Consider the following 15,788-nt stretch of genomic DNA (forward strand, 5'->3'; position numbering starts at 1 on the left):
TAACTGAAAATTATTAATTACATTGAGATTATTCAACAGATTATATTAATAAAAAAGAAAAAATGAACGATATGCTTCATATTGCAGCGAAGCCGTTAAAGAAAGAAAGGGCCGGTCACATGAGCCGGACGTAGTACAACGTATATACTGGCAACAACCCAGTATCCGGAGCGCGGGAAAATAAAGAGGCAAGAAAGGGGGGGGAGGAGGAGGAGCTGTAAGTGTGTAATTAGCAAGCATGCCAGGGGTACCCGAGGGAACAGCAGCGCGCGGCGCCCAGGTAAGCAGCGTGTCACATGTAGCCGTGCGTGATATGCTTGGAGGAAGAAGCGGTCACTCGCAGACATGAATGCCCATCGGGTCACACCACGGCCTGTGCGAATCCGTCTGCCGTCGTCATCTGCGCATTTCTACTCACATGCCATGTAGGAGCAGGAGGGTTTTTTGTTTTTTTTGATCACCGCCTGTTATTGTCACTGACTTAATCCAAAAATGTTCTGTAATAGGAAATGACAAGTATGAGTATCTCGCGCGGTTACATAGCGCGCACCGTTACAGGTGTGAAACCCTTTTGTGATTTCTACGTTGCAGGAGCAGGCAGGGGAGCAGGAGCAGGCGGGGGTGCAGGAGCAGGCGGGGGTGCAGGGTGTCTCTGTGCCACACGATGAGCTGCAATACTTGGACCAGATCAGACAGATCCTGCAGCGCGGACACCGCAAGGAGGACCGGACCGGAACCGGCACAGTGTCTGTGTTCGGGATGCAGGCCCGGTACAGCCTGAGAGGTGAGAGGAGGAGCCCCTGGGAGTAATAGCTGCTGTAGGTTGTGTTTAATTATGTGTTGCCGGTGCACATGGACACCCGTTGCAAGGACTGCACCAGAAGCTGATGACAAATGTACCACTTGTTATAGTAATAGAGCCTCAGTGAAAACCGCGCTGGCCTGTGATGTTACAAATAGTGACTGCCAATGAGTTGCGCCTGAAATATGTTCCCTCTTCATTTATTAGCTGAGCAACCTAAAGTTACGGACTGTGCAAGCATTGAAAGTATTGAAATAATACAAAAAAAAACCCCCACTAAATTGGTGGCATTATATATATATATATCTATATAAAAAAAAGTATATTTACCAGATTGGGGTCCAGCAAAAAAAGAGACGGCACACTGCATGTAGTCTTCAGACAAAAAACTGTATTGAATCACAGGGCACTGCAACCAACGTTTCGGTCACCCAGAGGGACCTTCATCAGGGTTGTGCCAACTGCCTTCTTTTTTTCTATATATATATATATATATATATATATATATATATATATATTCAAAGGCTCCTTAGGACCGAAACGTTGGTGTTTTGTACCTGCTTTACTAATACAATTCTTTTTGCTAATAAGTGTGCAGTCTCTTCTTTGCTGTGCCTACTTTGGATTCCCTGGATTCTCTGGTCTGCCTGGTAAGGAGCCTTTGATTATATTCATTCATATGGGACTAAGCACCTGTCTTCATCTGTATTTGTGTGCCATCTGCTCTGTTATATATATATATATATATATATATATATATATATATATATATATATATATATATATATATATATATATATATATATATATATATATATATATATATATATAAATAAATGATCTATCACAGTGGTCGACAAATCACCCCAAAATCTACTCGCCCCCAGGCCCGCTTTAAATTTTTTTTGAATAAATTCCTAGTAAGAACAACAACATTCGTTTTTGACATAAGTTTATTTATTGTATTACATTATATTACAAGTGGCTATACGTTTGGGTGCAGCATTTTTGTTTTCTTGTCTCTGGAGTGGAAGAAATACATAATAGAGCATGATATTAGTAGTGTAGGACCTACTGAAATGTGTCTACAGTGACATGGTGCAGGCTTAAAATATTTTGGCCATAGTATTGAACTAAATGACCTATATTAATGAAGTATGAATATAGATGAAAGACAAATTAATGTATCCAATAATTGTACCCAATGCATGTAGCATTGGGGCCTTTTTGTATCTTGTGATATTAGGATATCCAAGATACTTGTATTGTGTGTTTTCTGTGACTAATCATATATATAGAGGCAGCATAGATATTGTTGTATACACTCGTTAAGCCTACTCTTCATATGTATGGTCTTTTGACTGATATATACCAAAACAGTGCAGAATCACATTTATGTATGTATGTATGTCTTTATTTATATAGCGCCATTAATGTACATAGTGCTTCACAGCACTAATATGTGACGATCATATAAATAACAAATACAAATAACAGAACATGGGAATAAGTACTCCAGACATCAAAATTAAACTTTAGGAAGAGCAGTCCCTGCTCCGAAGAGCTTACAATCTAATTGATATGTTGGTCCTCTGCCAGTACGTTCTTGCTGTGTGACTATCCATTTGGGTGGCTACATTAGGCTTGTATTATACTGGGCGCGCTAGCGTGTGTACAGGCAAAGCTATGTCGCACGTGCCTAGGAGACGTGGCCATGACGTCACACGGGCAGGCTCCCTGTTATTGGCTCACAGTGTCACGTGGCACGGCAGCTGCTCGAAAATACAAATTTCTTTGTATTTCCACCAAGCTGCCGCGCCAACGCTGTCTGCCGTGCGCACACGCGTCGGCAGTGGATACAGTGTCATAGGCAGACGGGTATCTTTCATTGCCGCGCACGCGCTTACCATAATACATGCCTTAGGTCGCTGGGGGAGGCGCCTTCGGATGCCTGTGTAGCTATTTGTCATCCGCTCCAGAACGCTGGCTGAGCTCTCCCTCCTGGATTTGGGCCGCACCTGTGCTTGATCTCTGCTCTCCATGCATGTTGGACGCGGTGACGTCATATATGACTTGCCTGCCGGTATGTAAATCGAGCAGATTATTCTGTATAGTTAGCACCAAGAGAAGGGTCAACGGTGTCCCGTGGGGGCAGTCCTCCTACAGATGTGGGGTGTCAGGGTTACTAACTGTTGTATTCCTGTTTTTGTCATCTATTTTTTTTTTCACTCTGGTTTTTCCTGCCATAGCTGTTTAATGTATGTTTCTAAATGAAGTTGCGTTTTCTCTTGAGTACTGGAACCCTCTTTTTGATCGTTCTTTCACACATTATGATGGCATGTGGGTGGTTCCCTTGTACCTTATTTGTCTAATTATATATTGTAGTCCGGTGCTCTGTCTCCTTTTCTTTATTTACAAACAATCCCATATACTGGTAAATACACACAAATCCACATCATTGGTTTAGTGATACAATTAACTTTTTTTTTTTTCCCCCACAGACCAGTTCCCTTTGCTGACTACAAAACGTGTTTTTTGGAAAGGGGTGCTTGAAGAACTGCTGTGGTTTATTAAGGTAACAATGTGGATTGTCATTTTGTAATGCAGGTGGCATTGTGGAAGAAGTACTTTGAATTGGTGTGTGAATGGTTCGAAGCCCATTTTTTTTTTCCTGTTAACATCATTGTAGATTTTGATTCTTTTGAGAAAGTTATCTTATACATTTATAGTGCTATTTATTTCCCAAAACGTTGATGTATTTCTGGTCTGGCGTTGAAAGGTTGGTGCAGAAGAAACAATATTTAAAATGACCACTTTGAGGTGGATAAGCAAGATGCACAGATTATTAATGGTGTGTGTGTCTCTGACACACAACTTTATGTATTCTAATCCTTTTAATCATGCAAAAACATAAATTGGATCAACATTACATTATAAACACGTGAGCATAGATTAATTTTACCATACATTCTACTAAGTTGTAAATACTTTGCATATACTGGTAGCTGTCAATATCATACAGAAGCCTTCTAAACAGGATAAAGCAGAGACGAAAACGAATGGCGGTGCTCAGCACAAAAATATCCCAGACGTGTACTGCAGAGAGTAACTAAAAAGTATTTTATTGGCACATAGAAAAGTTCAGAAGGTGGAAACACAAGTGTGCTTCGCGCCTACTATGGCGCTTTGTCAAAGAGTAAAGGACTCCGACTGACTAACGTTCCTTAAAACGTCATCGCACACCTGAGTCGCTGCCCACATCATTCCTGGAATTACATTAGGTGAACAAGAAGGGGCGTGAATTTAGTTCGTTTGTGGACAACAGCTTGGATATACTGACGACCTGACCACTCGCGTGAAATAGAATGTATGCAAGTCTAAATATACTGACATATTTATGAATTCAAAGTGTGGATATATTATATTACAACTTTGTGTATTTTCACTATGAAAAGCATAGAAAACAGACGCATTTCTTAGCTGCAATATCAACTGTGTGTGTTCGCGCTAATCCTCAATGGGAAATTCCCCATTCTCTAGCAAGACATGCACTTATCATTAATGCTATGATTATTTCAAATTGAATGGGGTTCATTGGGGTATCCTTTTTCACCCTCTTAACTGTGGACAATTATATAATATATCTTTATTTTCTCAGAATGAATGTATTGATGTCTGGACATTGTTGGCTCTATTAAGCATTACTTTTTTTCCTTATGTTTGGTTGTGCACTATGCATTATATATTGCATTAATAGTCACTAGATAAATAATTTATGAAAAATAATCAAAGAACTAAAGTAAGTTGTGATTTTAGATGTTATATTCACTATTCTTGTAAAAGAATAAATCTAATTTAGGATTGGTGTGTTGTATATTAAAAAAAAAATCCCTAACCATAGAAACATCTTTTGGATCTGGATTTGAGTATAGTGTGTCAAAGTCCAATACAAAGGTATTTGGATAGTAATGAACAACCATCAACAAACTAAGATCATTCTATACACAAACATATCGACTCCCAAGGTGTCGCCCCAGCAGCAACTGTCCCATAACAATCCGTTAGAAAAAGGGAAATGGGACAAAATATATAAAAATGAAATATTAAAAAATGACAATACATTGACAACGACAGTATATCAAGACGTGTAACATTTTAAACATCAGGAATTTATTTTAAAAAAAATTGGAGAACAATGACATCTCAAGTTGTGATCTCAGACTATATGCTCGTGAATCCAAGTATCTAAATATTAAAAGGAATATTTTTCCAAAAGAAACCCATTAAAATCCCTTAAAGGTATGCACCCACTTGAAATATCATGTTCTAACAGTAACCCTTAACCATAAAATACAATAAAGATGATAATTCCTACGTGTATTGGGAAATAATTGAACAATAATAGTTTTACAACAAATGATTTTACAAAAATTGTTGAAGCTCCCAATATCTATTAATGCCAGACGGGGCAAGGGTGTCTGTGAAGATATGAAATGTTCTGGTACAACACATTGTCTATCAACACCTTGAATGGGCTGTGGGACATGTTCAATCCCTGTGAACTTCAAGTTACTTGGTCCACCTTTAGGGCACTGAGAGAATGTCTAGAAACCAGATGTGTAATGTCTTCTTATTTTTTTAATAGAGGATACATGTTCCATTATTCTTTGTTTGAGGGGCCTGATGGTACTCCCCACATTACTTTTTGAAGTGTGGTTGCGGAAAAGGTTACCATAGTTCGTATTGCAGTTGATAAAGGTTTTCATTTTGAAGTCGGATCTCATTCTATTGACTCTGAGTGACTTAATACAATCGGCACATTTTTACATTTGATAATGCTCACATTTTAAAAAAATTCCTTGAGGAATCCCAACAACACATCTACTTCGGTCTTGGACCGAACCTGTTTATTTATTTCATTACAAGTGACTTTTTATTGATTATCCAACGTGGGAGCAAGCATAAGAACTGTACAGGGTCTGGGACATTAAACATCAATCCCATACCCCAATACCTGCTCTCGCCAAGACATGGTACAGCTAAACCCCGTTATAACGCGCCTCGTTATACCGCGATTCGGTTATAACGCGGTTTTCCCGTGGCTCCCGTTTTTAAAAAAAAAAAAAAAAAAAAAAAAAAAATTTTTTAAAAAATTTTTTTTTTACATTTTTTTTTTTGCACACTGCACACACTCACTGCACACACACTGCTCATTGCTCACACTGCCACACTGCACACACACTGCACACTGCACACACACTGCTCATTGCTCACACTGACACACTGCACACACTCACTGCACACACACTGCTCATTGCTCACTGCCACACTGCACACACACTGCACACTGCACACACACTGCTCATTGCTCACACTGACACACTGCACACACACTGACCACACTCACGCACACTCACACACACTTACGCACACTCACGCACACTTACGCACACTCACGCACACTTACAGACACTCACACACACACACACACACACACACACACACACACACACACTTACACACACTTAGACACTCACACACACTCACACACACTCACACACACTCACACACACTTACACACACTTAGACACTCACACACACTCACACACACTCACACACACTTACACACACTTACACACACTTAGACACTCACAGACACACACTCACACACACTCACACACACTTACACACTCACACACACTCACACACACTCACACACACTTACACACTCACAGACACTCACACACACTCACACACACTTACACACACTTACACACACACTCAGACACTTACCCACACTCACACACCCATATACACACACACACTTTCTCTCCCATATATACATACACACACACTCTCTCACTCTACACAGACGGGCCGCGACCAGCACCACCACCCGCTCCCCCCCCTCCTCCCGCGCAGGCAGCGGGAGCACCGGGGACAGCGGTGGGGAGAAGAAACCCCCCGCTACAACCTCCATGTAGGCAGCATGGTTCTGAGGTAAGCGGCGACCTGAGGGACATCCCCACTCCCATCTCCTGCCCCGCGGCCTGTCCCGCGGTGACAGGGTGAAGCGGGGACAGGAGGGACATCCCCGCTCCCATCTCCTGCCCCGCGGCCTGTCCCGAGGTGACAGGGGGAAGCGGGGACAGGAGGGACATCCCCGCTCCCATCTCCTGCCCCGCGGCCTGTCCCGAGGTGACAGGGGGAAGCGGGGAGCGGAGGGACATGCCCGCTCCCATCTCCTGTCCCGCGGGATGAATATGCGCTAAAGCGCGGCGGCCATTTTTTTTTCTCGCGACCCCGTTAGTAACGCGGTGGTCTCGGGGTGGACCCCGAGACCCGCGTTATAACGGGGTTTAGCTGTACCATGTCACATGAAACTTCCATCTTGATATTTTCAGAATTGTACTTTTACTACGATCCTTGTCATTGCCTGACTGACGGAAGGCCTATTCTTTATAAAGATATCCATATGTCACAGCCACTTCAGATTATTCTGGTTGATCGACGCATTTATATGTAGTTTTTGATGCACTGAAGTTGGTTTTTACCTTTTTTTTTTTGCTGTAAACTGGATAAATAATAGGTGATCTTCAATACACACGAAGTGTATTCCATGTTCCATTTGAAGATATTTTTGAGGTCCGAGTCTCCGCCTGTTCATAGTTACTTCAGTGGATGGTGCCACTATTTTTTAACCAACTGAGATAGAATGAATCGGCCCACTGCAGCGTTTAAATTAGATCTAGTTGTGTGATTTATTACTATGCACAATCGGGGGGAGGGGGAGTTGGACAATCTTCGATCTGTTTTGAGAACTTGAACATGTTGGTGAAATAATGACAATGTTTTAGAGTAAAATGTGATGTGCAATGCATATTTGTATTGATTATCAATTTATCTCCCAAAGTACTTCATACAGGGAGAGAGGGAGAGAGAGACACACCACTCATAAGCAATCTGCAGGGACCACTCCGGATTCTTCAGCACTATTAAATGACTCTGCCATTAACAACACAAATCTCAATGTAGAGAGATTAATGTAATCTTAACGAATTTGTGCTGCTAATTTAGGGTTCTACTAATGCAAAAGAGCTTTCTGAGAAAGGTGTGAAGATCTGGGATGCGAACGGCTCTCGGGAATTTTTGGACAAGCAAGGCTTCACTGCTAGAGAGGAGGGCGATCTAGGACCTGTTTATGGCTATCAGTGGAGGCACTTTGGTGCTGAATACAAAGACATGCATACAGGTGAGACAAATTTAATTATTATATGTAGAACAGACCTGCAGCTTAATTATGGAATCGTGTTATCACTACACAGTTTGAATGCCGTACAGACTGAATATCAGAAATAATATAAACAAAACAAATGTATGGTCCCACAGCTACAAATCAGCATTTAACAGCGATGTATAGAGTGCACAGGTTGGAGGTCAGAGCTGCCTGTAGTACATTTTTAAATGGGAACCAACACTTAAATCTTTGGGGAGCACAGATTGAGAACCACAACTGTACAATAAATCTAAATGTGCTAACTTATTCCATGTTACAAGTATCCATAATGTATTACTTGGGCCATGCATAGTATAAAGCACCACTCTCGCTCATATTAGATCTTGTGTAGGTGAAAATCAAATTGCTGTAATTCTTTAACATGTTCATTTAGCTGCTCTCCCAAGTAAAGAATGGGATGTTAATGCAAAGTAAATATATGAATAACAAACCTACAGTAGCTGTTATTGCCCTCAATGATGCCCAAACCAGGGTGGTAACAAAAAGAAAAGTTGCCCTTTTTAGTTATTTTTTTTTATTCATATTTCTGTTATTTTAATGGAGAACATGTATAAAAATAAACTGTTTAGCACATTATGTTCATTTGTGCATACTGTACATTTGATCATATTAGCTTAATTTTCATTCTTTGAGCTGTTGTACACATTGCTATGTGCAGGCACTCATTACAATCACATTCAAGTTGACCTGATTTGACCAATGTCACATGGAGAGTAGACACTGGGATCCAAATAAGGTCCACCTACTTTTAATGGCTGTGTTCTTACCAAGTTGTTCCTACAATCAATAGTTAACTAGGGAAGTTGATGTTGAGTGAAACTGTTTGGCCTTTCCAGCAGGGAACAATTGTATTGGCTTGTCTGTTTTTTTTCTGTATAAAGGAGGAAGAACATATAAAACAAAAATGGTATTTGTTCAATTTGTTTTTTTAGACCATCTAATTTTCTGTACTTGTTTATGTAACGCCTCTAATTTACCTCACACTAACACCTACTGCAGAGGCGGGGGCCTGAGGCCTCCTTCTATATACCTTACATGTGGTTGTAGGTCAGACAAAGGGAGGCAGACTACAGTAATGTTTAACACAAAGGTATTTATAAGTATTCCTGTACCCAGATAAACCTTTATGATCTTCAACTAGAGGATCATTTAATACACATACAATACAGAATAACCTAAACACTCCCAGCCAAACGTTGTAACGTAAGCGTGTGTCCGTGTTTGTATCTATTACAGATAAATATAAGGTTATGCATTTGGGAAACAAGAATAAATCGATAACTTACAAATAAAATTGGGAAAATGTAGGTGAAACCTTGATGGAGAAGGATTTAGGAGTGCTTGTAGACAACAGGCTTGGCAATAGTGCCCAAAGTCATGCAGTAGCTGCAAAGGCCAATGAGATCTTATCTTGAATTAAATGGGGAATAGATGGAAGGGATGTAAACATAATTATGCCCCTCTATAGTAAGACCACACCTCGAGTATGGAGTATACAGGGATATACCTAATAAGTAAACATGGGAAGGATGCTGATCCAGGGAGAAATCTGATTGCCAATATTTGGAGTCAAAATACTGAATAGTCCAGCACTCCCTATATAAAGAAATCAGATCACTGATATAGAACCAAAAAGGTAAGTTTTTTTTAATATATGCACAAATGAATCAAAAAAAGCATACAATACCACACATGGGAAAACTACAATAACATAAAGGTAGTACCATATACAGTATGAGGAAAAAAGTGGAACAAAACGGGGGGGGGGGGGGGGGGCGCAACAGCAAAAAGGTGGGTATACAGGGGGGGGCAACGTTTCGGGGATTAACCCTTCGTCAGGCCCGTTCCCTTCAGTCCCAAAAGGGTACTTCCCTGATCCCACAAAACCACAAATAGGCCCCAAATGAGAGAGAATAAACCCTCCACTTATTCTGATAGCAACAATTGGTAAGTCTAAATGAATAAGTAATGACAAATATATATCCTCCACTAATCTAAGTGTTCAATACTAGACAGAGATAAACATAGTGAGATTAATGCAAAATCTAAACATATCGATCATAAACAGGATGCAGCACTAGGCGTTCAAAAGTCATAAGAAGTAGGTAGAATAAATCAACCCACAAGGTTCTCTGCACAATAATCAGAACGCCTCATCCTCAACCTCATCTACAGTACTACTGTATGTAATGTAATACCACCCGACTAGGTGTAAGGGCCTGTGTGAAAGTGCCGCACTCTGTTGGAGCTCTGAATTGGTGTGTTTATGTAGCAGGCTTGTACTTTGCAAATGCTTTGATATCCTATACACACAATAGGGTGGGGGCTGACCAGAGACTTATGGATCTTTGGGAGATGGTGGAAAATAGATATGACTGAATCTGGCACATTCAAATGTTCTCTCCTGATCACTATGTACTTGGCGTATGATCCTAAGTCTAATACATTTTTCTTATCTGACACAAGAATGTATTGGTTGGATCCCGTTTTCATTTCAAATATGAATGGTGGTCTTTTAACTGTCTGAGAGCCCCATTGCTATAATTGCAATTTTGAATTACTATTGCTCGTTACTAATCAGCATTTTTAACAAGAAGATTTCTGTTCTTTTTTTTTTTTTTTTTTTTATTTCATTAACTTGGTTTGTTCCTCTTTTGTAATATTTGTGTGTCTATTAAGGGAAAACCTAAGCCCTTGAGCCAATATGTGTAGGTCCTATTCGACAAGTTTTTCAAAAGTCTGTTTTATGGGGTCCTTCGATGTATGTGGGATAAAACACTGATTTATTTTTAAACCCTAAACTTGTGGAACCTGTCAAGAAAGAAACCGCTACATCCTTAATATCACCGTCGACAACCTGTTCAAGTAAGGCATTCATATCCTGCAACGCACAAATCTCTGAAAGTGGAAAGCTCGCATCAGTCATGGCTGTCCACAGGGTGCTGGATCGGGGGTACCCTGGACCACCAGGTAAACCCGATCCATACCAGTGAAGAACAGAAGGGTGACCTGTTATGCCCGTGCCCGTTATTTATGCAGTGGTCACCCCTCACCCCATACGCATTTTTAGATTGACCCCATGACTGTGGAGTATCCTCCCGGTACAACAAATAGTTCCCTTCTTGACCCGGAACAGCAGTTACCATTATATATGGAGCACCGGAGTTGAACCACTGTGCTCTTGTTTTTTTCCATTCTTCAGTAAGACACCATTTTCAAAACGAGCCATCAGGCTAAAGGCATATAGTACTCACTTTTTCTTCACACCCACCCGAGGGATGTTAGCCACAGTGTGATCAGCTGCAGGGACTAGTTCATAGATCCATCAAGAGACCCCGTCTCCATTTGGCTGTGCGCTGCTTCAATCCTTTTTTTGAATCTAACAATTTGATGCTGTTGTCCTCAGATTATTCAGATCAGGGGGTTGACCAGCTACAGAGAGTGATTGACACAATCAAAACCAATCCTGATGACAGGAGGATCATTATGTGCAGCTGGAATCCCAAAGGTAGATGAGTATTTGTGCACAGTTTTATTTTGTTTTCTAAATGCAGTAACAGTGATGAAGTGACTGAATAATATATATCCTGTTTCAGCTCTATAAGTAAATACAACTGTTACATTTTGATCTGAAATCGCTGGACGCATACATTTGGTGTAAAATTATTTTTTTTAATGAAATCATAATTTTAAATAGACCATTAGAAGTAAATTGCTCTTAAAATGTAAATTCCTGTGTTTTCTGTTGCGTCTTGCAGAGAGTGAGTGTAAGTATATAAATAAATACATTTGGGACATGCATACTTGCCTTACTTCATATACTAATAAAGAACAGTTTATGCAGCGAAGGCTTTAGTGAATAGCCCATGCTCCTGGATATTGTGATACTGCTCGGAGTATTTAGACAGTCTATATGGAGCTTTGCTTTTGTACAGAAAAGTGATGCTTTATCCGTCTGGATATTTGTTTTGCTTTTTTAACAATTGTATTTTATTGGCATATACAAGAAACATTTTACTCTACATACAATTACTTGCGTTGTTCAACATGGACAATGTAAGATTTGGGGGGGGGGACAATGGACATAACAGAATGGGGTGGGGGGAGTACAGAAATAAAAGTGGGGTGAAAAGAGAAGGTGATAGCTGCAGACTGCGAATGTACACCTGATGTCAAATCCCATACATATGTGGTAAGGTCGTTTAAAACAACCTTTGGTTGAGGTATGTACACATAACTGGTTCAACCAATAGTCTACATGCCTGATCATAGCAGCAGTAGTTCCCATACTCGAAGAATTTTCGCTTGGAGTCATTTGATATAGCTCGTTAGCCTCTCCATCTACATAACAAAGTGAATCTAGTTCTGTATGTGAGAAATCATCCATCTCTGACTGCAGTTTCTCCAGCACACGGGGGATGATGTTGGTTATAGGACATTAAGCCTCGCTGGGGTGATATACCAATGGTAGAGCAGTTTGTATTTTTTTTTTTTTTATTGTGGTACACAGGGAACTAGTGGCTGTCGTCTCCTGCCAATCTTCGCATTCTAGGTTCTGACCAAACTCCTTTCCCAAGAAAGCATATATTTCTCCTTTTTAGTGTCATCACTTGTGAATAAGTTTTGGTAGATCATCGATGTTCGTTTACTTTTATCTAAGGGATGTCTACAAAGGTGCTCAAGAGGCACCATAGGGAATATCCTGTATCTTAAATTCTTTGTTTTATGAAGTTCCTAATTTGCAGGTATTTGAAAAAAAAAATTTTCACAGATAGTTGAAAATGATTTCCGTGAAAAACCCGCCATTATATCTTGGACTCTAGAGATTCAATTTCTCATCCAATTCGATAAAGTGTTATTTTCGCATCCTGGAGAGAAGTCAGGATTCACCCTCAGGGGTCATCGGGGAAGGAAGAGAGATCAGTTTGGCCCTGGACCGTACAAGGTCCCAAATCTTGCGTAAGTGCAAGATGACAGGGAAAATTCTATGTGTTGAGGGTCTATGCTGTTTTTTGAGGCACGGAATGTCAGGCAAGGCCCCATTCCCACAGAAGTCTCTTTTTAAATCTCGACCCATCTCAACCCACACATTACGTGCCGCATGACCATCTGGGCCCAGTTGTGCTGCCTGGTCCACCTTTATAGTCTGGAGTGGAATATTTTCCTATTAACTCTTGGATTGACGTTGCTCCATACAAATGTTGTAATTCCATCCTGGATTACTGAAATAGGTAATACGTGGAAGTGGTATAATATGTGGGGCAATATCTTGATTACATTTATGCGTCCTATCCATGAAATTGGGAACTCGATCCAAGCTTTCATGTCTTTTAAAATAATAATTGCCTTGAAAAGGGGAGGGTGATTGGCATCATACAAACGAACGTATTCCCTGGTAATCTTGACTACTAGGTATTTAATACTCTGTTTACACCATTTGAAATCCATTTTAAGATTAAACAGTTTGGGAGTGCGAGACGCAAGGTTTATGGTTAAGGCTTCCGCTTTTGTATTGTTTATCTTAAAGCTGCAGTAGTCTCCGAATTCCTGTAAAACGCTTATGCGTTTGGGCAAGGAAATCGGGGGGGGGGGGGGTTGTAATTGTTAACAGAATATCAACCACAAAAACAGACGGCTTGTACTCCTGGCCTATCTGGCACCTGGAATTATAAGGGTTGGAGCGAATGTGTTTACTCAGATTCTATTGAAAGGTCAAATAATAAAGGGGGTAGCCCTGTTTAGTACCCTTAAGAATGGGGAAGTAGGCTGATGTTGTGCCATTAATTTTAATTGTGGCTGAGGGACATTTTTATAGAAGGCTCCTATTCCCTCCATCAGCCTTGAGCCAAAGCCGAAACGTTGGAGTGTGGCGAACATGAAGTCCCATTGGTGCCTATCAAAGGCCTTATCTGCGTCATGGGCCAGGACCTTCAAAGGCGGACTTCAACCAGCCTCCTAGTTTTATCTCCTACTTATCTATTTACAATATATCCCACCTGGTCTGGAGGGATTATTGTAGGTAGGATTGAGTCAAGTCTGGTGGCAACCACCTTAGCATATATCTTAATATCTGTATCTAATGAGGAAATGGACCGATAACTACCACACCCTCCCAGCCTTCATTGGGAATCATAACAACATGCGCCTGGGCCATGAGGTCTGAAGGGACAGAGCCTGCGAATAATTCATTACAGAGTCGGGCCAGGTGGGGAGCAAGCAAGGCACGACATTCTTTTTATAATATGCGTTCGTGAACCCATTTGGTCGTGGGGCTTTACCCTTCTTCAGCGATTTTTATGGCCAGCGCTATTTCTTCAGTGGATATTGGCCTATCTAGGTCCACCTGGCCTTCTGGTGGGGTTCTGAGGTTACAGGAATCCCAGGAACACCTTAATGCTCTGTCTCTTCTGGACTTGGTTGTTTGGCCTTTTTGGCAGAGTGTATGAGGCTTCATAGAAGGCCTTAAATTCCTTACATATCTTAGATGTATCGTATATCATGGACCCCTGCCTGCCCCTCAGTACGCTCACCTGGGTGTGCATCTGTTTATGGCGCAGTGTAGTAGCTAGGATCCTATCTGGCTTGATGCCCTGCTGATAATTTTTGGTGGGACCACCATATGGCCTTTTCCGCCTTTATCGGTCATGAGTGAATTGAGCTTTATCTTACATTCCAGAACCTTTGTCAAAGTTAGTCTCTGAGGCTCCAAGTTGATGATTGGTGACTTCTTTCCTAATTCAATTGACAGGGTATCTATCACCCTTCTCTTCTGCCTCCTTTTCCAGGCTGCTATACAGATTACAAACAGTGGAACGTGGTATATAATGGTGCTCAAAATCACAATCACTCATAAAAAGTTTTTTTTCAAGTATCCATATAAATCCATGTAAATATAGGATGCTGTATTGATTGTCCACAATTAAACAGTCAGTGTATGTTTGTACTAAAGAGGCGTAAGTCCCTAGCCGTGTCAATCAGGTAACCAGAAATTATGGCACACGATACCCTCTATAAGGCATACAATATATGGAATAATATTAGGGTAGGGTAACAATTTTTAGGACTAAATAAAGCCCATTACCTGTTGGCCTCCCTCTCGGGTCAGTCCAGCAGATCAAGGGCGTGCATTCCGTTGGGTAGAAGATCCAGGAATTGGTTTGTAGAATCGGAGCACAGCAAAGATATCCAGAGAGAGAATAAAGGCAATCCAGGACAACTCCAAATAAAAATAATTTATTGTGCAGCTCAAAAATGGATAGCAGATAGAAAAAGCACCTACGCGTTTCGTGCGCAAGCACTTTATCAAGGTGTAAGGTAAAATGGGACCTGCAACAAAAGGTGCAAATGGTATGTATTTAAATGCCTATTTTACCCTACACCTTGATAAAGGCTCTGATTTTGGCATCCTCTGCCTTTTCCTCTAGTTCAGCGGTGCGCAAAGTAGGGGGCTGGGGCGTGAGATTATCTGTGGGGGGCACAGGGTTTACAGAGGTCCCGCGCGCTTCCCAAAGGCATTTAAATTAATACCGGGAAAGCTGCAAGTCCTCTGTAAACTTCTCCATACCTTGATTCAGACGGCTCCTGGTGACACAGCGGGGTCATGTGACGTTGCAACGTGATGCCAGGCCGTCTGAGTTAAGTGGGGGGGGGGGGGGGGGGCGCGAGGAGAGGGGACAGCCAGCAGGGGAA

General features: G+C 41.1%; 1 protein-coding gene across 1 annotated transcript in view; it reads left to right on the forward strand.

The window, feature by feature from the left end:
• The first annotated feature begins 202 nt into the window (after positions 1–202).
• TYMS (thymidylate synthetase) overlaps positions 203–15,788 on the forward strand; it is a 30,500-nt gene continuing 14,914 nt past the window's right edge. Inside the window, exons 1-5 of the mRNA XM_075585256.1 lie at positions 203–280; positions 592–784; positions 3,304–3,377; positions 7,880–8,054; positions 11,506–11,607. Of these exons, the coding sequence (XP_075441371.1) occupies positions 239–280; positions 592–784; positions 3,304–3,377; positions 7,880–8,054; positions 11,506–11,607 (586 nt within the window). The 5' untranslated portion in view covers positions 203–238. The remainder of the gene's footprint in view (positions 281–591; positions 785–3,303; positions 3,378–7,879; positions 8,055–11,505; positions 11,608–15,788) is intronic.

The sequence above is a fragment of the Ascaphus truei genome, chromosome 2 (genome assembly GCF_040206685.1).
Source record: "Ascaphus truei isolate aAscTru1 chromosome 2, aAscTru1.hap1, whole genome shotgun sequence".
NCBI lineage: Eukaryota > Metazoa > Chordata > Amphibia > Anura > Ascaphidae > Ascaphus > Ascaphus truei.